A 25,662-nucleotide genomic window follows, 5' to 3' on the forward strand; every position below is an offset into this window, starting at 1 on the left:
ACAAAATGCATTTTGTTGACAGAAACTGTCGACAAAAAAGCTGTGTATCCAGTCCAGATGGCTCTTTTCTCAACAATATGGTTCAAAAGACTGATGCGCCTTTGTGTGTAGTCTCGATCAGTCCACAGAAGTTTTGTTGGAACCTTTCTTCCGAGAGTAACTTCTGTAGACAGATGTTTCAAGTATAGATATAGTCTTGCTGTCCCTTTGTGCCCTACAGGGGGAGAGGGTGCAGGGAGGGACAGAGAAGGAGGTTAAGGGAACGCCCCCTTGAGAAATTAAAATTTTGGCAAGAGCATGGGGGGGGGGGGGATGGTGCTACCACAAGTCATACCCCGTACAGTTCTATGATTAGTCTCTTGTATTTAAAACTTCAAGCATCCAGTCAGAGCTGACAAATAAATTTTTGAGCTACATGATCAGTCTATCTATTGAAAACAAATATTTGACTCCCCACCCATGTTAAACATCTTCCATCTGTGTATGGATTTTTTCCATCCATGCGCGAAACACAATTTGCTGTGTGCACTGAGGCATGGGTGAATTTGCACCACCTGTAGAAACAAAAGCCTAGCTGTGGGTGCTCTGCTAACCAGCTGAGCAGCATTTGAATCTTTCTTGAGGAAGTGGACAACACAGAAAATCTGTTTCCCTGAGTGTTCCTTTGTCAGGATTGTACATTTTCTCTCATATTAACAAGAACAAAGAAGGGAGTGACTCTGACCAGTTGCAACTTGAATAAAAAGGTGAGGTGGTACTCAATCCCTTTGTCCATGGGTTAACAGATTCAGCAAGGCACTGTGTCCCTAGAACACTGGTCCCTGAGCAAGGAGCCGTAGCACACACTGTAAGCATGCAAAATAAGAAGAGGCTGCCAGAGATTAATCTGATTTTTCTTCTGTTCAGTGCAGTGAACAAACTATTCACTTTGCCTCGTTGATAAATGAGAGGCTGCAGTTCCTGTAATTAATTGACCAGCTGTTTGTCTGTACATCCAACAGGTGCTCAAGTAACTATAACAATGGAGATATGTAGCACCCCTCCTACACACACACACACACATTGCCCCTAACTATTAGAAGCAGCCTCTTTGCTGCTGAGCAGCAAGAGCTGGTGTGTAGAGAGTCTGAGGAGCAGAAGCTGAATGGAGACAGAAGTCATGCACGGAGGATACAAGAGAGCTGATGAGCTAATAACCTATACTTCATTCTCCAGCTGAACTGGAAATAGTTCCCAGAGGTCAGCTTGCAACTGAGAGTGGAAAGAAATTTTGGAGCCATTTGAGTGAGAGGACTGCAGCATTTTTAGATGTCTTAATCTCATAACAAGGACCAACCACATCAGACGGACTGATCGTTAGGGAAGCATTTCAGCAAGTGACTGTGCAAAAGGATTCTGATTCTTATCTTTGCCCCTTCCAAAAAAAATTGGAATAGCTGCAAATTCAGTATCCACAAAGTCGGTGGATTTAACCAAGTCCTGCAGCCTGAACGCCAATCATCCTTACCCCCAAGCCCCATTGCTTTAACAAAGTTTTCATGCTTAACTATCTTCTTGGACTTGGATAAAAAACTTCCTCCCTTCACCTCCCACCTTGGAACTGGAGTAGCCTGCCCTAAGGATTGAGAACCCTTGAACTCTGGGAATTTTGTGAAGGGGGAACAAAGGTCTAATTCTTCAGATATCTTTCATGAGTTATCTGGCAGCTCGGAAAACCTGTCCTGAGTGACTGAGTGCAGGAGGATCAAGTGCAGTGAATCAAGATAGCATTCATCCCCAAAGCAGAGTCATGGCTCCCCCTCTGATAGCTGGTGGCTGCAGCTAGATAAAGAGGAACATTAAGGAGTGGCCCTGATCTGCAGACACCAATCTACCTGCAAACAACCACTCCAGTACCCTGAAACAAGAATCGGGAGCAGGCTGTGTCATGGAAGGTAAGCACATTCAGTTTGTATCTCCTTTTGAAATATGCATTCCATGTATTCAATTCAGTTCTCATAGGACCTAATCTGAAGTCAGTGAGAGTCTTTTCACTGACTTCTTTGGGCTTGGATCAGTCTCTTCTAGGATAACTTACTTTGATATATTTGTCTTGTGAAATGTATACAAGAGCTACTTAACACTGCAGAGGAAAAAGAATGAGGAAAGGAGGAGAGGAAATATGCATTCTGTACCTTCCAGAACAAGTGTGTGTGTGTGTGTGTGAGAGAGAGAGATTCTATTACTCTAGGCTACTAGCTCCAAAGAAGTGGGTCTGTCCATGAAAGCTCATCACCTAAAAAATTATTTTGCTAGTCTTTCAAGTGGTACATGACTGCTGGCTTGTTTTGATAGAATACAGACTAACATGGCTACCTCACTATTACTATTCTAGGCTATGGTTACCTAAGCCTTAATATCTGGTATAACTTAAAGTTATGATTGCTGTGGGAGCCATAACTCTGCATTTCCTGGCTCTTGTGAGCTTCAAACAGTCTAAAATATTACACTGATGCGGTTTTCTGCCTCTAATTTAATTATAATTGGAATAACAGTACAAAGTGAAATAATGATCCTTTTTTCACCAGCTGTCAAGGTTTTGCACATATGTGGGCGTGGGCTGTTTGATAGCAGACAACAGCAGACCCTTTTTAAAGTGAAGTAATTTTCTTCATAGAAAACTCAGACGGCTCGTGCTAAAGCAAACTGCTGACATGCACTGCCATCTGGGATCACATCACAGTTGACTGAAGTGGGTTCCTCTATCTAAGAACATAAGAGCTCACACCTAGAAAATCGTGCAAGGACCACCATCCAAACCCCCATGAAATCAAGGAAAGACTCTAACTGATATCAGCTGGCTGTGAATGAGGCTTTTCATTGCCCTTACACCAGCAAAGGAAATAACATGCCCAGGATCCTACTTTCAACAATCACATTGTCATTGTCCTTATTCCCCTGTCTCATTTGACTTGTTTTTACCTCTTTTGACACTTACTATTGATAATGGGCCATTTCCACCTTGCTGAATAGACCTTGTCAGCTCTGGCCCTCCCTTTTACTGGGACCCCATTCTTTAAATACTCCCTGAACCCCACCCCACCCCACCCCGCCCCCCTCATGCATCTGATGAAGTGGGTCTTTGCCCATGAAAGCTTATGCTCCAAAATATCTGTTAGTCTATACGGTGCCACAAGACTCCTTGTTGTTCTCGAAGCTACAGACTAACACGGTTACCTCTCTGATACTTCTCCTCCTTATATGTGAATTCTGTGCTGTGGGGTGGGGCGCTGTAACAGTTAGGGGGTTTCTGGGCACAACTGAGAGAACCTCTCCTGGGCAAATTGTTTAAAACCAGGCCACTTACAGCCCAGACTTGGAATTTCCTCCTTAGTGAGGCAAACCAAGCCAGCCAAAAAAGTCCCTTTGCTAGCCCTTCTGGCCAGCCAGAAGTTATACAGCAAATTCCACAGATTCTCCAGCTGCTCCTATGCCTAAACAACATCTCACCTGAGTAAGGAGTGATGAAAACCCATTTCACCAAATCCACATGGATTCTTCCACCCCCAAAGGGACCGGTCACATTCTCCGGTCAATATGTACTTAGATCTTACCCAAAACGGCACGCTTTGCCAATTGTTGAGAATCTAAAATCTAACGGTTTATTAGAAAGAAAGGAGAGGGTGAGGGAGAAAAATTATGAAGCAGTAGAAACAAGTCACTGTCTGAATGAGCTTTTAGATTGCACTGACTCTACTAGTGTGTTTTATGTAGCCTGGTGTAAAACTAGGCAAATATCTAGATGAGTTGATGTACCCCCTTGAAGACCTCGGTGTACCCCCAACAATACATGTACCACTGGTTGAGAAACACTGCCTTGTAGCATCTCTAGTAATAAGTGTGAATTTTGCAGTAATAATATCCTCTATGAATGATTTCTCACTAAACTGTGTGAATAATTCATTTAAAGACTAACAATATGATTTATTCAGTGAGGAGCTTTCATGAGACAGACCCACTTCATGGATCTGATGAAGTGGGGCTGTCCCACAGAAGCTCATCACTGAATAAATGATTTTGTTCATCTATAAAGTGCTACATTTCTGCTGCTTTGTTTTGCTGGAGTACAGACTAACACGGCTGCCTCTCTGTGAATAATTTGTGACATCTTTGACAAATGTGTGGGGACAGGGCAAAGAATGAGCCAAGTGATGACTGATCAGTGATGGAGCCAAGGCACTGCAGTTTCTGGTCATGATGGTCAACAGATTAACTCCTCCTGAGGTGCCCACTCACCTGGCGCAGATCGTTAAGTGGAAGAGCTATTATAGTGACTAGGTGAGGAGAAAGTCTTTGGGAAGGTTGGTCTCTGCACCCAGGAACCATAGGACTGATTCTAACCCAAGCTTTCTATTGGCTTATACAGTAGCTCTTCACCTAACATGGTTCTGGTTACTCTTCTGTTGTTTCATCTGGTATCTGTTAGAGAATACACTCATTTAAAGTTGCATCATGTTTGCTTATAACACTGTTGGCCATGTGTTGGGCAGGTGGGGGCTTGGAACCAGGATAGGTCATTAGCCAACCCTCACCCTCCATTGTCAAATGCACTGCTGCTCACCTGTCTGGGAGCCTTCACAGATCAGCAGCTCCCTCTTCCTCTTCCTCCCAGTGACCCTAGCCTGCAGAAATCAGCTGCTGAGCAGAGATCAGGAGGCTCTGAGAGGCGGGGAGAGGAGCGAGCAATCAGTGCACAGCCTTTCCTTCCCCAAGCCTGCTGCTTACAGTGATCAGCTGTTTCATGGCATTCGGGAGGCTGGGGAGGAGGGATCAGGAATGAGAAGGCACTTGCGGGAGGGGATGAAGTGAGGGCAGGTCTGCGGTAGAGCTTGGTGTTAAGCCGCTCCCCACGCACTCCGGAAAGTCAGAGCCTGTGCAGCAATGTGTTCCCTGGGAAATGTCCCACCTGCTTTAGAAGCTCAGGGAGCTCATGAGCATGTCCTCAGTCCTCCTCTAATTACTATTGTATATGTATAGAATATCTTTTGTTTGGCAAAAAAAAAAAAGTCCCTGGCGCCTAACCTCCCTATTTACGTAAATTCTTATGGGGAAACCATCATTTTGCTTTGTCACGTTTTTCAGCTCCAGTGTTATGCATGGAGTTACTTTCTTATGCAACATTGACCCTTGAAGGAAAGACCTGCTAGATGACTTTTTTTTCCTGCTGAGTTATTTGACCAGTTATCTGCCAGCTTTTCTTAGTCATAAATCATGCGCCCCTACTTATTATACATAAGATGAAAATGTAAATACAAATAAAACATGAATGGCTTAAACAAAGGTTTGGTGTGAAAGAAATAATCCATTTTATCAAACATTTATGAGTTTATTCTTCTACTTTGTTTCCCTTAGGGGACGCTTTTCTCCCCTCCAACAGCAGTTCGCCCGACTCCAAGAATGACAGCAGAAGCCATGTCTTCAGGAAAAAGTATATTTTTTCATCTTACTATCAGCACTCCTCCCCCATAGCTGCTATGTTCATCCTGGCCTACATTTTCATCTTCCTGATGTGCATGATTGGCAATATATTGGTAGGTGTCATTGTGCTGAAGAATCGGCAGATGCGAACTGTCACCAACATGTTTATTCTCAACCTGGCTATCAGTGACCTGCTGGTGGGCATCTTCTGTATGCCAACCACTTTACTGGACAACCTGATCACAGGTGAGCAAGGGAATGTCCCAAGAGTTGGGGGCACTGGAGGAGGAAGCTCTCTGAGATCGTTGGATTTTCTTAGTCAGAGGCATAAGTGAGTAGTCTCAGTGGAAACAGAAATGATGTAGAATATTGGTACAACTGCTTCCTAGGACAGAGGTTCTTAGTCTTCGTTGCATTAGGACCCTATTCTGACAACAAAATTCACCACATGTCCAGGAGTGGGGGACTGAAATCTTAGCCCACCTAAACCCCACAGCTTCAGGTGTGGCCCAAAGCTCAAAGACTTTAATCCCAGGTGGGGCCTTTAACCAGAGCCCTGCCACCCACAGGTGAAGCTCTGGAGCTTCAGCTTTCGCCTCGGATGGTGGGGCTTGGGCTTTGGCTTCAGCCCTCATGCTTGGGCTTCAGTCCCAGACCGCAGCAAGTATAACAAGAGTGATGGTGACCCCATTAAAACAAGGTGGCAAATCCAACCCATGTTGGGGTCCCAACCAAAGTTTGAGACCCACTATCCTTAGGGTTGCCAACTCTCCTGACCAGACACCATTTGTGATAATGGTGTATGGACCATTAGGTCCAGGAAAGTTGGCATCCCTAGCTGTTTCAGGTCAGTCTCCGGTCTTCAGGCAAATCTTTCCATATTGCCACCATTCCATCCTTACAGCAGAATCTCTTGATCTTTGTCCCTTTCCTAGGACCTGAGAGAGTGGTGGGGGCCTTTGTGCATGGTACTAAATGACATCTGGTGGAAATATTGTAAAAAAGGCAAACTTCAGTGAGGCAGAGAGGAACATTTCCAACTATAGTTTCCACATTGAATATTGTGATTTTATATCTGTGGGTGAAGGGACCAGGAACTCTGTAAACTGATATTCTCCCCTGGGTCCCATTGCACAGGCTGTATAAATGGTGGCAAAATAAGAATTCTCAAGCTGTTGCTGCTCATTCCTTGCTAAGTCTACATCAGTCCAGTGAAGACCTGGCGACCCCAACATTTGAGCACCGCACCAGACCCATTCATAACTTCTGTAGTCCCTGAGGCCATTGATGGGTGGCATGTAGAAAACACCCTGAAGACCTCCTTTGACAAAGCTGACTCACACCAGCTGCCTGTGCATCCATTTCCCCCACTCCAGCTCACCTCTTTTTTTCCTTCCCAAGACAAGCATCCCGTGCATTGCTCCTCCACTGTGCCTACCCTCTGTCTCCGGTGTCCAACATGCCTCCCATTCACCTACATGGTGAACAGGACACTGTGATGTAGCAAAATGGAGCACCCTCCAAGCACATGGTGGCAGCAGCAGTGACTCCTCAGGCCCTGGTGTGGCTCAGGCCCTGTCCCGGGCCATGGTGTAGGTCATGGTGCGGCTCCGGTTGGTGCAGTTTGGGCTGTGGATTGGCCCTCTACATGGCTCCTGCTGGTGCAGCTCAAGCCCCACCGTAGCTCCTGCCAGCGTGACTTGGGCTGTGGCTCAGGCCCCAGTGTGGCCCCTGCTGGCACAGCTTGCGCCCCAGCGTGTCTTCTGCCGGAGTGGCTCCTGCAGCAGCTTTGGTGAGTCACTGCATTCAGTTTGCGCAGGTGGTTTGGAGGTGCCTGACTGGGTGGGAGGGCATTTATTTAGAGCAGGGGGTGCCTGGTTCCGGGGCGGGGCATTATTGGGGGGTTGGGGGTGCCTGGCTTTGGAGAAGGGCATTCATTTAGCATGGGGGTGGGTTGCCTGGCTCTGGGGGAGGGGGAAGGCATTGTTAGAGCTGGGGGGGGGCGCTGTGGCAAATACAGAATAATAACAACAACCACCACTGCCTTGATCCTTCAGTTACTAATAGTCACCGCTGCTCTATGTTTTGCTCACTATACGATAGCTGCTTCTCACCTGAAATCTAAATGTTCAAATGGAAAGCCAGGGTACAGATTCACTGCTGCCAGCACTGAACATTCAAAAGTAATGTTGGCCCCAAAATAATGCAAAATGGGCTTAAAAATAATGAGGTTTTTTTTAAAAAATGGGTTTCTTTTTATTTGCATTCTGTCTCTTCAGCCTTTGGCTTACCCTGTAGTCGTGTGTTTAAACTCTTCTAACTATGAGGACTAGAAATTTCTTAAAAAAAAAACAAAACCCTGAGATGTGCACATATTATATGACTTCAGAAGCTGGGGCTTTAAAGATAGTATCAAGTAGCACAAGACTTGGCCACACTGCTGTGCTTCCTGATGTACTACCTATAGCTCCTTTGAATAATTTGAAGACCGAAGTCCCTTCCCACTTTCTGCCATCCCAGGGAAACAAACCTGTCCTGTAGAAGCTCTGCACAGTATCTATTTGCCACCCAACAAAGCTGAGCAATACCTCTCTTAAAAAGACAAACCAGGAGAAACTTCTCGGGAAGACACCAGTGACCAGTGCTTTTTTCATGCCAGTACTTGCCAGTAGTGAGTACCAGCACCTCAGCAGCCCCCTGCTGCAGGATTGGCTGGGAAGGGGGGCAGGCAGCCAACTGACTACTGGCTCTTTGTCTTGTTTGTTTGTTTGTTTTTTTTGCAAAAAAGCACTGCCAGTGACAAATGTGGGTCTTCTCCAGTGTTCCTGTAAGATCAGTGCTCAGGTGACCACCCAGGAAAAATTCAGGTGCCACCCAATGATTAACAGAGTGCCCACAGCCGACAGCATGTGTTTCTACTGGAGGTGCATGTCTGCTCATGCTTTGGTGCACACAGCAACATTTATTCTGCCCATGGATGTTAAAAACCAGAGGGAATGCTGGTCTTCTCTCCCATGTACTTTGGATGTGGTTGGGGAGAAATGTCTATTTTCTTTCCTTTGTCTTTTATTTCGTGGATGAATTATATATTGCTAGCTCTCAGGAGCTCATGGAAAACAAACAAATTATAGCCTAGTGGGCAACTCTGACTGGAAAGGACGCTGTAAAGTTTTGTGAACCCATAATTCCATTGGCAAGAGTCAGCAGCTGCAGCAGCGTGCAGTGGAATTTTAAATTCTGTGCAGTTCCAATAAGAGATGCAGTTTTTCCTCTCTTGCATTTCCCTTCTCACTCCAACACCTGTTGGCCACATCCAGAACACGTCAGCTTACTTCCAAATTCCAGTACAATTTGCAGATCACCGAACATAAGCAGCCTTAGAAGTACAACCAGGAAGGCGATAGTTGGGAGAATTTTCCCCTTGGGGTCTATAAAGACATCACATTGGACTTCCTGAAATTGGGGCTGCAGATATTAGCAATTCAGTCTCCCTGCCTATGGCAGTATCTTCATCAGATGCACCTGATAAAGTGGGTTTTTGCCCATGAAAGCTTATGCTCCAAAATATCTGTTAGTCTATAAGGTGCCATGGGCCTGAAAAATGAATTCTGCTCTTTTCTCAGAGGAAGGTCTTCCAGGATCAGAAAAAAAGGCACATGGAGGAAGCTAGTTGTCACCATCACTGGTGATATTCAACCTGTTCTGTGAGTAAATATCAGACAACAATCTTCACCTTTCACAGCTCCTAAATGCACAGAAACAAAAGGCCCGCAAACAGCTGCATTTAATTCAACAGAGAAGCCATCTTCCAGTGAATTACATGAGATGGCACACTGTAATCATGAGCATAAGTGCCATTAAAATACAAAATACCAGGCAGCCTGACCAACAGAAAACATTAGCAGAGCAATACAATTCATTTCTAAAAGCAGATTTGCTTCCCTCTCCCTTTGATCCTTTTTTCGATTTGGCTGGTTGTCTTTCTCTGCGGCAAGTAAAAAGAAGAAAGCAGCAATTTACTTTTTTTTTTCCCCCCAGCCATCCTCATGAACACTCTTAAAGGGCAAAATATATTATAGGATATCTGAAATAAGCATGGGAGGAGGCTGTGGTGCCCTTCATTTCTCTTGTTACAACAACCCTGTTGCACTGGAACTCTTAAAACCTTGTGGATTAATTTGAAAAAATTGCTGGTGTTGTTTTTAATTTTGTGTATTCAAAACAGGTCAGCCAGCTATTTTTCCCTCCACCCACTTAAATGTCTTATATGATCCATGAACTTTTCATGCTAGAGTCACTGATTACAGCAAAAATAAAACCAGCTTTGAGTAATTGCATTCTGCTAACTAGAAATTCAGTAGCAAAAAGATCTTATCAAAAATGCACTGAATGTAGTGAAGATGATTTTGTACAAACTTAGGACACTCAGCTGTTGTAGTGCAACAGTGTTAGGGAAACATAACTAAAACTGGATGTGTTTGCCCCGAACTCTCAGTTAGAAGAGATGTTGAGAATGCAGCACATAGAAGCAATTTAAGTGATTGAGGAATTTGACCAGCCATGGGATATTAAACCGGGGGTGTGGAAGCAGTGGGGGATCTCTGGAGGCTCATCCATCTAATTAAAATGGTAAAATATGTCACTGTTTTTATGTACAGAAAAACCTGAGATACATGCAACCAAGTTGCACACGTCTCAAGTTAACACAATGGCCACCCCGACAGGAGCAGGAAAACTACTCCTGTCAGAGTGGCAGCCTGGCTCCCCTCTGCTGGTGGGACCTGGGAAACTGACCAACGATGTGCTGTTCAGTTTCCCAGGACCCACCAGGGGAAGGCAGGTGGGAGCCAGGCTGCTGCCTGCTTCCCAGCTCCCTGCCACTGAGGGGTAACTCCTCAAGTTACCCAAAAATTCAACTTATGCAGGGTTGCCAAGAATGCAGCCTGCGCGTAAGTTGGGGGTCTGCTGTATGTGTATTCACATTTATATACTGATTGATAAAAAATTTACATTCTACATACTTTTTTTTAAACATATGCTGAAAGTTTGTTTGTTTTTTGGTTTTGTTTCTCCATATGAACACAACCAAAATGTGTTGGTTTGGATTACATTAGACAAGCTGGGGGACAAAAAGTGGGGCCCAACGCCAAAAGTTTGCTCACCCATGTATTAGACTATTACATTGGACAGAAGGAGACAAAACACTAATATTCTCTACTTCCCCAGTTTCTCTTGCTTTTCTAATCCATTTACAACTTCTTTGATTTTTATCTGCACATCTTCCTTCCATTTCCACTACTACTTCGGGGGGGCAGGGGAGACTTTGCACACTGTCCTTGCCCCCAGTTGAAACTTCACCCCTCCCATTGGCAACTGGCCAGAATAATCTCCTGCACCCATACACCCTCCTGGGTCCTGCTTCCCAATCCCCTGCCCTCCTACACCCAAACTTCCTCCGAGACCCCACACCCTCTCCTGCATCCCCATCCCTTATCCCAAGCTCCCTTCTGCTCCCAAACTCTGGCCCATTTTGCAGATGGATATGAGATGTACACAACTGCACTTGTCAAGCCCAGAGAAAAGTCTGTTGCAATAATTTAAAAGCAGAATAATGAGCGATCCTGGACAAGAGCTCTGTCTTTGTGGATGGATAGGAGACACTGTGCCCTGGAGAGGTTATGAAGATAGAATCAGGAAAAAGTCATCATAGCCATACTGCCTTAGAGAGATGTCCAAGTCAAAGGTCATGCCATTGCCTGAATGGGAGGCAGGATGGATTGCCCACAGTGAGTGAGAAAGGAAGAAGCAGGAAGAGCTTGTAGAGGGAAGGAGGTTTAAGAGCTCTGTTTTAGCCATACTGAGCTAAAGCTTATGGCTAAACATTCCTGAGGAAGTGTCAGAGAAACAGGCTGAGGTTGTTTGGACAGAAAGAGAAAGGTATAGAGTAGAAAGGTTGATCTGTGAGTCATAAGCATAGAGCTATTAGCTGAATTCTTGTTTGTGGATGCAATTATCCAAAGATAAGTTGAAGAGGGAGAAGGGACCAAAGACAGAGCCCTGGAAACACCCAGAGAAAGTTGGAGGTGAGGCAGTGAAGCAGATTCCCTATTAGACGTGCTGAGGGAATGATTAGGAAAAGAACCAGGAGAGGACAGTCATGGATACCAAAGGACAAGCCTGCCAACAGAGGGAGGAGAGAAGGGGACAATTGCCATGGGGGGCAGCATTTCAAAGGGGTCTAGAGGTCCAGATGCTGCTGCTACTATTTTGGTGGCAGCACCGGCTGGTGCTCCAGGCCTTTCTAAAGTACTGGCAGCTCTGCTCCATCAATCTGCTCTGGGGGTGGTTGGTAAGGGGGTCAGTGCCTCTGACTGCCCTAGACGCAGTCCCTTTGTCCCTTGGCCCCACCCCTTCTGGGGTGCAGAGCCTTGCCCCCCTCCCACATGCCCTGGACCTATGTTGGCTGTCAGCCCTGCTGCTGAGGGAGGACAAGATTCCAAGGTAAAGAATATGCTTAACTGTATCAAAGGCAGGAGACAGATCAAGAAGTATATGGATAGAATTGGAGAAGAGGAACTCCAACAATTGTACCTGTACAGTCAATGCATTTAGAGATGGAAAGGAAATAGTCACCAGAACCTGATGAAATGCATCCTAGAATACTCCAGAAGCTGATGGAGAAGGTATCAGAACCCTTAGCTATCATATTTGAAAAGTCCTAGAAGTCAGGAGAGATTCCAGAAGATTAGAAAAGGGCAAATATAGTGCCCATCTATGAAAAGGGGAAAAAAAGAGCAACCCAGGAAACTACAGACCAGTCAGTTTAACTTCTGTGCCAGGAAAGATAATGGAGCAAGTAATTAAGGAATTCATCTGAAAGAAAATAAGGTGATAGGGGGTGATAGGTAACAGCCACCATGGATCTGTGAAGACCAAATCATGCCAGACCAATCTAATAGCTTTCTTTGACAGGCTAACAAGTCTTATGGATGAGGGAGAAGTGGTGGATGTGATATACCTAGACTTTAGTAAGGCATTTGATATGGTCTTGCATGATCTTCTTATCAATAAACTAGGCAAACACAACTTAGATGGGGCTACTATAAGGTGGGTGCATAATTGACTGGATAACCATTCTCAGAGACTAGTTATTAATGGTTTGCAGTCATGCTGAAATGTTCTGCAGGGGTCTGTTTGGGGACTGGTTCTATTCCATATCTTCAAAGACAATTTAGATATTGGCATAGAGAGTACACTTACTAAGTTTGCAGATGATTTCAAGCTGGGAGAGGTTGCAACTGCTTTGGAGGATAGGGTCAGAATTCAAAATGATCTGAGCAAACTGAAGAAATGGTTTGAGGTAAACAGGATGATGGTTAATGAAGACAAATGCAAAGTACTCCACTTAGGAAGGACCAATCAGCTTCATACAAAATGGGAAGTGACTGTCTAGGAAGGAGTACTTCAGAAAGGGATTTAGGGGTCATAGTGGGCCACAAGCTAAATATGAGTCAACAGTGCGATGCTGTTGAAAAAAAGCAAACATGATTCTGGGGTGCATTAATAGGAGTGTTGAGAGAAAGACATGAGATGTCTTTCTTCCACTCTGTTCAGCACTCATTAGGCTTCAGTTGGAGTATTGTGTTCAGTGCTGGGCACCACATTTTGAGAACGATGTGCAGAAACTGGAGAAGTGCCAGAGAAGAGCAACAAGAATGCTTAAAGGTCTAGAGAACGTGAGCTCTGAGGGATGACTGAAAGAACTGGGCTTGTTTAGTTTAAAAGACAGAAGACTGAGAAGGGACTTGATAGTGGTTTTCAAGTACCTAAAAAAGGGTTACAAGAAGAAGGGAGAAAAACTGTTTTCCTTGGCCTCTGAGAAAAAGGGCAAGGAGCAATGGTCTTAAACTGCAGTAAGGAAGGTTTTGGTTGGACATTAGGAAAACTTATCACTGTCTGGGTGGTTAAACACTGGAATAAATTGCCTAGGGAGGTTGTGGAATCTCCATCACTGAAGATACTTAAGAGCAGGTTAAATAGGCATCTATTGGAGATGGTCTAGATGGTGCTTGGACCCGCTGTGGGACCAGGGGACGGACTTGATGATGTCTTGAGTTCCCTTCAGTTCTAGTGTTCTATGATTCTATAGGAATTAATGTGTTTTAGGATTACTTTTGTTTTTGGGGTTATATGTTCTTGTGAATCCTGAAAGATGAATTGTAGATCAGGGTGTCAACAAAAATGAGATTTTTGAAAGAGCGGGACTTTTTTTCTTGTTTTCTTATCAACTGTGGACTATAAAGAGCGTGCTCCAAAGACATCTCTGGTGTAACTGCAGTGAAGTCAATGTAGTTACACGTGGGATGAATTTGGTCTTGTGTCTACATAAACTTCCCTTTTTCATTTTATTGTAGCAATATTATCTTTATAGGGCTTCATTTGCAGTGCAAGATGTTTTAGATAGTCATATAGGCTAAAACTCCACTCTCTCAACCTAAATTATCACAGTGTCTGGCTTATTTTTCACAGTGTGAATGAAAGAGAGCAATTACATTATTCATGGTAATTAGTAAATTTGTTAAAGCCTACACATGGTGCAACACACACAAACAGTACAATATAAGAGGTTATGGTTTCTTACTGTTTCTCTGCCTCAAATGCTTCCCACATCCTACAGCACACAGTCTTGTAATAATGTTCCTTTATTTCCAAATACAATGCAGAAGAGTCATTGTCCCCTGTAAAAAGAAAATTGGTTATCGTCGCTTAATGAGTAATTTGTTTGGTTCTACCTAACCGAACAATTAAGAGGATATGTGCTATAGAAAAGCTAGAATGCACAGCCCACCTATGACAGACTGCTGTTTGTAAATGGAAATGCATTCAATGTTTTTCCACAAACGTCAGATGCATTAATCAATAAAACTCCCAGCAGAGCATATAATTATGGTAACAAGTTGTTTAGTGGAATATCAGAAATGTTTGGTAAGCAATGACCTCACATAGGACCATTGGGATAGAGTTTGCCTTTTAATACAGAACTAGCTTTCTAGTCCTGAAATGTGGCAAAAAAACAAAACAAAATTGCGTAGTCTGTGCTAATGCAATCTTGCTTCTCCACAACCCTTTCCATAAGCCACTCCACAGAGGCACCAGTGCAGATAGGTGCTATGCTGAAGATGGACATTACATTTTTTTCTTCTGTTCATGAAAATTTGAGGGTAGCTTCTGATTTCATTCTTTCCAACCTGACTTTGGGAACAATTTCTACTAAATTACTAAACACCAAGCAATATTTGTTTAGAAATTGACTGAAGTTTTAGAGATTTTGAAAGCACAATGCAGTCAGTGGTGAGGTGGTTGATGATTTTTTTTCTCCGTCTACAAACAGAAAATAATGCTTCCCTGGGACTTGTCTTTCTGTGCTGTAGCCATTCAAAGTGGGATGTGACATTAAGTGTCAATTTTACTGGCAATCTGTAAAGAGGAAACTGCAGTATCCAACGTGGATTCGTTATCAACATTTGTTATAAACGTTACAAGCAATCTTCTCACGTTTCTCCCATTGGCATCTTTTACTTCCTTGGGGAGGGCCTCTGTGAAGTACCTGCTGCACAGAGGACCCTTAAAAGCCCAAATTTGTCCTTGCCAGGAATGCATGCCTGCTGTTTTTCACAGAGGTTCATGCATGGGATTCCTTTGTGAAACTTATCCACAGTAAGGGTATCTCCTCAATGTCTGGTTTGTTCCCTGTGGTTTGTTGCAGTGTACGCAACAGTGATCTCTGCCATCAACGCTCGCCCCCACCCACAGCTATTACACTGGCACAGCTCCATGGGAGAAGATGAACATGGGAAGACGTGTTCATAGAGTACATTGAAGCCACCCCCAGGGAGAGGGAACAGTTAAATGCGTGAAGGAGAACCACACTGCAGGAGAGTTGAGCTGATTGAGAAGAAAGAGTAGATCATGAGGCAAGGAGACAGCACAAAGAGTGTGAATTGGAGGCCAAGAAGGAGATGTTGCAGCTGATGATGCAGCAAACAAGGCTCCTGTGGTCCCTGATACAGGAGCACAGCCCCACTGCAACCCATGAACCACCACATGCCCTCAACATCTTCCCTCCCCTCCCCTCCTCGGTGCCCCAAAATACAGGGGGAAAAGTCAAGGGTAGTATTCCACTTGCAGGGACGCTGCTGAGAGCAGAAAGCTGACACTCCCCTAATGCCCCCTGAATAAAAATGATTAAGCTCAAACAAACATTGTCTTTATTGCTTGTGTTAAAGGGGGGTGCAATTTACAAGCTTTCCAGGCAAGCACACATCATTTGGGGGGACCACCAAAGAGCAACAGATAGGACTGTAATGTTGTCTGGTCATTCATAACGCTGGTTTTCAAAGCCTCACTGATTAGCAGTGCCCCTCACTGTGCTCTCTGTATTGTCCTGGTGTCTGGCTGCTGCTAATTACTGCCCAGGTAATCTACCTCTGCCCTCCAGCCTGGCATGAAATTTTCCCCCTTGCTTTCACATCAATTATGAAGCACGTGGCAGGCTGCCACCGTGAGGGGAATGTTACCTTCGCTGAGGTCTAAGTGAGTCAGAAGGCTCCTGAACCTGGGTTTTAAATGGCCAAATGAACATAGTACCACCATTCTGCACTTGCTCAACCTGTAGTTGAACTGCTGCTTACTGCGGCCCAGGCTGCCTGTGTATGGCTTCATGTGTCAAATGAGCCAGGTGTAAACTGGGTCACCCAGAATCACTATTGGCATCTCCACGTCTCCAGTGGTGATTTTTCTGGTCTGGAATGAAGGTGCCATTCTGCAGCTTTCTAAAGAGCCCAGAATTCCTAAAGAAGTGCATGTCATGGACCTTTCCTGACCATCCCACCTCGATGTTGGTGAACTGACCTTTGTGATCCACCAACACCTGCAACACTGTGAGGAAGTACCCCTTGTGGTTTATGTATTCTCTGGCAAGGTGATCTGGCACCAAGATAGGGCTGTGCATTCCATCTATTACTCCACCACAGTCAGGGAACCCCACATGGGAAAAACTATCCACTATGTCCTGCACATCTCCCAGAGTCACTGTCTTTCGTAGCCGAAGTGTATTGATTGGCTTGGCTATCTGGATCACAGCAGCCCCCACTGTAGATTTGCCTACTCTGAATTGATTGCCCATTGACCGGTAGCTGTCTGGTGTTGCCAGCTTGCATACAGCATTTGCCATAGTAACAGAGAGGTAGCCATGCTAGTCTATACACCATCAAAAAAAAAAGCAGTCCAGTAGCACTTTAAAGACTAACAAAATAATTTATTAGGTGATGAGTGTTGAAGAACAAGACTTCTCTGTGTTTAGGCAGGTAACATTCAGCTTTATTGAATTCAATAAGGCAACAGATGAGCCGAACTGGACACTAATAAAACCAGGTCCAGCAAGGCTGCTCGATGCAGCTAACTCTAGTATTTTATACCCTTACACAAACAAAGCCCAGTGTCAGAGGCAATTAGTTAGAGAATCGTAAATCACGTCTCAAAGAGAAACTGTTATCAGCAAAGAGAAACAGGTACTGGGGAGCTGGAGCCTTAACTCCAAACAGTTCATTAACGCATTCCATAGAGCTCATCCTCCCTGACATTCCCAAATAGGTCAAGGAAAGTACAGGCTCTTGTGCATGTGCAGAAGTAAGGTATGTGAAATGGCTTCTTATACAAGATGGTTTCCACATGAGCTTTCGTGGGACAGACCCACTTGTTCAGATCATAGCCATACCAGCACAGATTCAATATTTAAGGCACAGAGAAGCATTTGCCATGTGCTACTGAAGTGTCAGAGCAGGTCTCATTTTGGTATTGCAGAGCTTCAGGGCGGGGGAAAGCAATTCACAAAGTGCCATGAATGTGGCCTTACACATGTGGAAGCTTTGTAGCCACTGTTGGTCATCCCGTACCTGCAGAATAATGTGGTGCCTCCAGTCTGAGCTTGTTTCATAGCAGCAGAACCAGCTCTCCACTGTGTACAAAGCATTGAGTGCAGCCAGCATTTTCCCCTTGCCGGTGTTTCACATTCATATACGTCCATGTTCTCCTGGGAGTCTTCATGACTCTCATGGCTGCGTAGGCTCTAACCATACTGCAGCACATTACGTGAGGCCCTCATCATACTTGTGAAAACAGCTCTAAGCTGCACGGGTGCCATGCTATCTTTGCAATGGTGTCTGCATGGATATATAAAAAGTGTGTGAAAACACTTTTGGCTGTTGCTTTCCAAAGGGGAGGCGGGGTGAAGTGCACTGTAGGATGCGGACAACACACAGCCACATTCACCCACAGCATATTTTTGTCCCATCACACACTGGGACAGAAACCCATAACACAACATGGCAGCAAAAGCCATGGTATAGGTACCCACAAGGCATTGCTGACAAAGTCAACCCTGGCAAAGTTAATGGGGGGACACTGTCGACTTTATGTACTGGTGTGGACATGCCCTGTGATGTTACAATATTGGGTGCTAGAAAATCAACCTTACCAAATTTGACCTAATTTCCTAGTGTAGATATACCCTCAGGGTTAGATGGGGCATCCTCAGGCTTATGAATCAGGCCTCACCAACATTGTGGGGAAGAAATTTTTAATTAACTCTTAATATTTTTAGGAGAGAAAATTACTCAACAGCCAAGTCATGTTTTCTGATAAACAGTTTATCATCCCTTTCATGGGACTTAGGTTTGGAAGCTCTGCACAACCATATGTGAATGTAGATTATTCTGCATGGTGGGTTTATGGTATAAAAGTGTCCCCATGATGTTATCTGTGTTAATTCCAGGTTGGCCATTTGACAACGTCATGTGTAAAATGAGTGGACTGGTGCAGGGGATGTCAGTCTCATCTTCAGTTTTCACTTTGGTGGCCATTGCAGTGGAAAGGTACGTAATAGCAATAATCTCCCTGCCATCCATTAAACCAATTAAATCGAGTTCCATTTCAGCACAGCAGGGCAGGGTCTGGGAGCTGGATGAGTGAGCAGTGGCAGGAGCCACAAATGGTTCCTTAAAGAGCCACATGCAGTTTGGAGCAGCCCAGCTGATGACCCTTAAAAATTTAATGGTGACCATGTTTGGGTTCTGACCCATAAGTTGGGACTCCCTGGCATAGAGAAAAGAAAGCTGCAGGCACAGCAGAGTTGATCCTAGTTAGAGCAGAAACCAAAGTCCTGTTCTTCTGACCAAGCTTGGTCCCAGTTCACATGTCCTAGACTCCTCCAGCAGAACCCCCAACCCTTAATTGCCCTCCTGCCACCTTCCCAGGCCTTTGTTCTCCAGCAGGGCAAATGCTGCTCAGCTTCCTGCAGAGAGACATGCCATCCATGATTACTGATTGCTACATATCAAAGTCCCAGTAATTGGATTTATCATCGTCTCCTCAAAAGCTCCATTGACATGCAGCCTAAATCCCAGACAGTTGGGAGCCATTCATACCTGAGCTTTTGAAGAGAGCAATTCACCCTTTCTACCCTCCCCAGTAACACACAAGGGAAACTGAGGCAGGCAGAGGCTTCATTTCAAAATTACAGAAATACATATTTCATCGCAGAAGCCATGTAATTAAAGTGTAGTAACATGCTAGGACAGAAGATGTCCATGCTCATGTTCCCGCTAAGGTGCATCCCTGCACAGCCATGAAGGAGGCCACCTAGGGCTGCTTACTGAATTAGCAGAGGTGTGCACACTACACTGAGGGGCCTGGCCATGTGCAGCTAGGCAATAGCAGTGGAGTGACATGGGAACAGGGAGTAGATGGGGACAGTGGGGTGATGTGGATGGGGTATGCTGGGTTGTGGCAGCTGCCCCAGATGCAGGATCGTAGCCTGGAGAGACATCTCTCTCCCAAGTCGTGCAGCTGCGACGAGGTGAGATGCCTCTCCCTTCTCCCACCCTCCCCCGGCCACAGCCCCAGAGCTGCTGCGGCAGGGAGATGCACTTCTTCCATGGCTCCAGCCCCAAAGCTGCTGTGGTGGGGAGAGTCACCTCTCCCCCATCCCAGATGCTGGGGACAGAGGGCTGGGGGAAGTCCTCTCTCCCAGCATGTCCCTGGAGCAGTTTGCACCTCAAACCTGCTCTCCCTGGCCTCTCTCCAGAGCCAGTATCCCTAGCTGGAGCCATCACCCCAACCCTGTGCCCCAGCTCTGAGCCCTCACCCATACTCTAAACCCCTCAGCTCCACCTCTGCCACACACCACCTTCCATATTGATGCACATAACAAAATTCATTCTGCACATAGATGGGAAAAATTACAGGGGCCATTGTTCCATGCCTACTTAACGGTTGTAGCCTATCAAAAAAAGTGAACCGCCTTCTTTCTACTGTATATGTGGAATTCAGTTCTCAATAATGGTAGAAAGTATATGGATTGTCCCAGTTCCCTGGAACTGCATAGACAGCTCCCAGTGCGTAACTCAGAACTCTGTGCATGTTTGAGAAATAATTCTGACATAGCTAATTACTCACTCTAACGTTTCCCACTGAGCAGCTGACAAAAGGCACAACGATCCTGACCATTAAAATAAAACAGATTCTCATCTGTGCTTTTTAAATCTAACAAAAATCTATACCTGAGCAGCTGAAAACCGATGACGTGGTGTGACTCGTAAAACATCCTTCTGTCAGTGTCAGTGTCAGAGAAGCTTTATTCTCTGAGAGCTCAGATGGAGGGCAAATATCCTAACAGGATGTTACTTATCAAAACAAACCGGCTGTTGAAACATGTTCAAAATTAAGGAAGACAAACGTTGTATTGTCTTTGTTCTTTGGGTGGGCGAGTGGGTGGATGGAAGAAATTGTGGGCAATGTATAAAAGACTTGGTCTATCAAGCGTGTTAGTTTAGCTGAAAAAACAAGGCACACTCGCCCAGTAAACAGATCCTGCAAGGAGTTGCAGTTAGATATGTTCTGCTTTCTTCCTTTAGAAGATACAGGTCTGAAGGTCCTCTCCCTCTCCTCCCAGTCACAGCCCCAGACCTTGCTGCAAAGGGGAGACGCACCTCTCCCCCAGACCCAACCCCAAAGCTCCCGTGGTAGAGAAAAGCGCCTGTTTTTCAGTCTGGATCCTAGTCTTCTCTCCCCAGCATGACCTGGGGGCAGACGGCATCCCAAATCCCTTCTCTCTGGCCCTACTCAAGAGCCCACACCCCTTGCCAGAGCCATCACCCCAACACTCTGCCCCAGCTCTGTAATTAAAGTTTTAGGTCTCAGCTAAACTGCAGTTACTGTTGCTTTTGAATCGCTGCGGCCGCCGTTATGCTAAAGACGCACTGCATATCCATGGCAGCACCTCATCAGCATCTTTCAAACTCCCTCATTAACATGTTCCTTCAAAAAGGAGGGGTCTCATGTAGGCACAGCCTTTGAGACCATGGAACACCAAACAGTAATATTTTTTATGCAGAACACCTATGAAAATTATCTTTAAAAGATTGTTCAGACCGAAAGAGACCCAGCAACATATAGAGCAAAAACAAAACATCAGGTATCATAGCAATGACGGAGAAACATTGTATCTGGTTTGAGTAACAGAAAACGTATACCAGCCCCATATTTTTCCAAACACTCATGGCACACCTATGAGTTGTTCCCAGAACACCAATGTTCTGCGGAGCATAATTTAAGGAACACCGCTATAGGATGCCCTAATTCAGCACCGCCACATCCTGAACTTTTTACTACGTTCTAGAGCAGGGGGTCAGAAACCCCTGGCATGGTGCCAAGCATGGCATGCAATCCACTTTTCATCTGCATGCAAGCAGCCCCGCCCCTCGTCCCCCATGCAGCTGGGAGCTTGTCCAAAGCCACGTTGCCTGTGACTTAACAAAAGACCAGCTAATGCTACCAGCCACCCCTAACCAGTAACACTCTACATCTGCGTTTATTTATTAATGGAGCTGTTGTAAGTAGGACTTTATTAGTGACTTTAAAATTACCACCGGCACTCGGACTGTACATACAGGTCAAAAAGTTGAAGTTAGGTGCTCTACCTTGGAAAGGTTGCTGACCTGTGGTCTAGAGAGCATTTATATTCCCTTAACATGGGGGTGAAGAAACTACGGCCCACAGGCCAGTGCCTTGATCTGGCCTGCAAGCTCTGCCTGGCAGGGGAGGATGTGTGTGGCAGGGAAGCACACCTTGCAAGTACTGCCCCCCTATTGCTCCTATTGGCTGGGAATCATAGCCAATGGGAGTGGTGAGGCCTGCCATATGTAGAGCCATGCAAAGACACCTGTGCCTACTTGGGAGCTGTGCCTTGTAGGAGCCCCAGGCCCCTGCCCTCTCCCACCCAGACTCCCACATGCTCTGTCTGCTCCTGCACCCTCTGTCCTGCCCAGACCCTGTACCACCACCCCAGCTCACTCCTGCACCCTACCTCCCACCCACAGCCTGCACTCACAGGCCACTTCTGCATCCTACCTCTTGTGCAGACCTTACACCCCAAGCCTCAGCCTGCTCACTTACAGCACCCTCCCACACCCTTATCCTCTCCTATTTGGCCCCACCCCAGCACCCCACATCTTGGCCCCCTGAAGTTAATCTGGCCCTAGGGCTAAGCCCTGGGGCTTACATCTTCACCCCCACCTGCACCCCAGGGCTGGAGCTGGAGGAGAGGGAGATGAGTCTCTATTTTTAATTTTCCTTCTCAGTTGGGGGGAACATCTGTGAGGGTATTTTTCTCTCCCTCTCATTTGAGAGCTAGGTCAGCGTGGTGGGGATTTTTTTGCTTCCCATTAGTGTGTGGTCCCCAACCCCAAAAAGGTTCCCCACTCTTGCCTTAATAAGACTATCAGACAATCTGCACTAACATGCAACATTACGTTCAGTTGAGGAAGGAATGTGTTATAACATAGATCAGTGGTTCCTGATCTTTTCAGTAACAGGGAGCACTTCAATGAGACACACAGTTCCAGGGCACACCCACTTTTTTCTGCTGTATTGATTGCTCATAAATGCTACATTTACTGTGATTACAATCTTACTAGAGAGGTTGGCAACGCAGTAGCGTGCACAAGAAGATAAACAAGGATCAGATGCATTAATATTTCAGATCCACCACACCATCTTAGACAGCGAGCAGACACATTTTCAAAATCCGCTCAGTGCCCTGCTAGGGATCTTGAGTATAGAGTGACCACTGAAAGCAGACTCCCCTCCCCGCCAGCCCATTGGAGCCATGACGCAGCATTTAAACCGTGTCCCAGCTCCAACAGGCTCCCGCCTTCCCTCCCTCTTGCCACACGCAGGAGTGAGGTGGGCTCCCCACCAGCTCATTTGGGCTGGGAAGCAGCGTTTCAGCTGTCTCCGAGCACGAACAGGATCCTGTGGAGTCAGCATTTCCCATCACAGCAAGGGGAAATTGACAAAATTTCATGGCACAATTGGACAGTTGCCATGGGACATTGGTTGAAAACCAGTGACATAGATACCCCCAGGCCAGCACATAAATGAATTCCCATAGGATTATGTAGTGTTGGTAGGAAGAAAAATACCACAGTTTCCATTTTTCTTCAATATTCTGAGGGGAGACAATGCATTCAGCAACAGTCGTATTTAGGCAGGCATTGCTTAGATTGTCTTTTCTTTTTTCCAGACAATTTCCTGGTGGAAAGATCTATTTTTGGAGAACATGGGAAAATAGAACTGCTCATCACTGAGTTTTTTGCTTTTTTCCTCCAAATTGCCATCATCACATTATGTCACATGGTAATATTGAAACACACAGTGCTATCACCATATAGTGGCACCACACCTTGTCAAAAAGGATTCCATGAACCAAAAATTAGAAAAACCTTCCTGTTCTCCTCTTCCCAATTAGCACATACAGTAGAACCACAAGATACACACACTTAAGTTGTGTGTATCTTGGGTTAACATGACTCTGAGTGGCAGGGAGCTGGTGCCTGGCTCTGGGCTTACCTGCCAGTCAAGGGAGCCAGGAAGTGGACCAGCTCAGTAACGCTGGTCGGTTTCCTAGCTCCCGCACATGGTGGGCAACCTGGCGCCAGGCACTGGCTCCCTGCCACTCAGAAGAGCAGGGAAACTGACTAGCGCTGATGTTTTAGGCCTTATAGAGGAATGAAACATTAAACTTTTTTTTAAAAATCCATTCATTAATTTTTACATGAGTCATATTACAGCTTCTTTGTTTTTGTTACAGTCCAAAAGCAGTTTACACTTGTAAATGTGAAAGGGAGAGAATGAACCATGAATTGATAGTTTTTTTTCCTCACTAAATCAATTTAACAGCAATTCCTTTGTTTTTTCTCAAAGTTTTAGTTTTTCCTTCTTTATTTCTATATGGCCCTGCTCTTTAATGTTCAGTAGGAATTATTTGTTGTGGAGGTTAGTACTTTCACATATGCTATGAAATCAGCTTGTTTTAGGACCTAATCAGTACAGCATCCTTCTGCTAAGCTTCTCTTCTGCATTGTGCAGTGAATTAGCTCCACAATGCAGGCTGATGTCTGATTATGAGAAAAATTACTCTGTAAGTAAATTACATTTTGCACAGTTATTGTTTTCTTAATCATTTTTGCTCCAGTTTAGCTCTTTACAGGGACAGAGCTCATGATGGGAGAACACAAACATGGATCTTCTGCACGAAAAGAAGTTATAAAAGGCCTTTACAACTGTGTCCCTTGGTGCATAGAGTAAGCAGCTCAGAACTTCAAAGCAATATTCTTTTTCTTCTTTCTATAGGTTTCGTTGTATTGTTTACCCCTTCAGACAGAAACTAACATTGAAGAAAGCCCTGATCACGATAGTTACCATTTGGTTCTTGGCCTTGATAATAATGTGCCCCTCTGCAGTCACCTTGACAGTCACCAGAGATGAGTATCATTTCATGGTGGATGCATACAACAATTCCTACCCGTTCTACTCCTGCTGGGAGGCATGGCCTGACAAGGAAATGCGAAAGATCTACACAACTGTCCTGTTTTCTCACATTTATGTGGCCCCTCTTACCTTAATTGTGATCATGTATGCACAGATCGCTTTCAAACTTTTCAAGTCTTCTGCACCTGTAGGAGGCCCCCACTCAGAGCAGAATGAGGGGAGAAGGGTCTCCAAGAGGAAAGTCAAGGTTATCAACATGTTGTTCATAGTTGCTTTGTTCTTCACTCTCTCCTGGTTGCCCCTGTGGACTTTAATGCTGCTGACGGATTATGGAAACCTAACCGAGTTCCAGCTCAACCTGATCACAGTTTATATTTTTCCATTTGCCCATTGGCTGGCATTCTTCAACAGCAGCATCAACCCACTCATCTATGGATATTTCAATAAGAACTTCCGAAAAGGCTTCCAGGAGGCTTTCAAGATCCCACTCTGCTACATGGAGAGCAAGCACAAGGATACTTATTCAAGGAGGAACAATCATAGGTTACTTTTTGGAGCAGGAAACCGCACTTTTGTTGAAGCATGCCCAAGTGATACAGTGCAACCCTCGGAGTGTGAACAAAGTAATTTCCAAAAAACTAGGTTATTTCCACTGCGAAATGGCCATACTGCTCACCATGGGCTGATGGTAGAGAACTTGGACAATACAGGTTGTTCACACAATCGTGTCAGCATCCCTGCTTGGGAGATCTAAGAATACTGCATATGGAGCTCCTATAGCTGACGGACTTTTTAGTGGACAACCCTGAAGATTATTGAACCATAACATTTGAAACCAAACATTCTCCATTGTGACTGGAAGTTGTCTGAAGTATAAGTTATTTAAAATGGTGGACATCTAGACGAAAAGCTATTCAGTTTTAATGACTAGGTTTCTAAAGGTTTAGATACTTATGCATGGTACTGCATATAAGAGAGAAGGCTTTATGTTGAAGCTTCCAAATGTATTATCTCCTAGACTTTCTTGTGAATTAATGAATGGTTTATATAAGGATTTTTAGGATCCAGGCCTGTGATGAGAGGGGACCCAGGCGTAGCAGGTGGGATAGCATAGAAGGACAGCAGACGGTTGTGGTAATGTGGTGTTACTGTTGTTTGTTGGCTACCTTATGTAGTGGACTCAAGCTGATGAGGCTATTTCACTTGGAAGAACGATCAAAGGCCATACAAAAGTTCAGCCAGGCCTGGTGGAATTACTGTGATTAATAGGCAATGTATGACAATGCATCCGTGTGCTGGAAACGACAGATAATTAGT

At 45.1% G+C, this 25,662-nt stretch overlaps 1 protein-coding gene across 1 annotated transcript; it reads left to right on the top strand.

The window, feature by feature from the left end:
• Positions 1-1,806: 1,806 nt before the first annotated feature.
• On the top strand, positions 1,807-25,662 carry NPFFR1 (neuropeptide FF receptor 1). The gene is made up of 4 exons (XM_074999511.1): positions 1,807-1,934; positions 5,392-5,703; positions 18,290-18,389; positions 24,208-25,662. Exons 1-4 carry the CDS (start codon positions 1,928-1,930, stop codon positions 25,097-25,099), a joined length of 1,311 nt encoding a protein of 436 aa, XP_074855612.1. The 5' UTR covers positions 1,807-1,927; the 3' UTR covers positions 25,100-25,662.

Source organism: Carettochelys insculpta, chromosome 7 (assembly GCF_033958435.1).
Source record: "Carettochelys insculpta isolate YL-2023 chromosome 7, ASM3395843v1, whole genome shotgun sequence".
In the NCBI taxonomy this organism is placed as follows: domain Eukaryota; kingdom Metazoa; phylum Chordata; order Testudines; family Carettochelyidae; genus Carettochelys; species Carettochelys insculpta.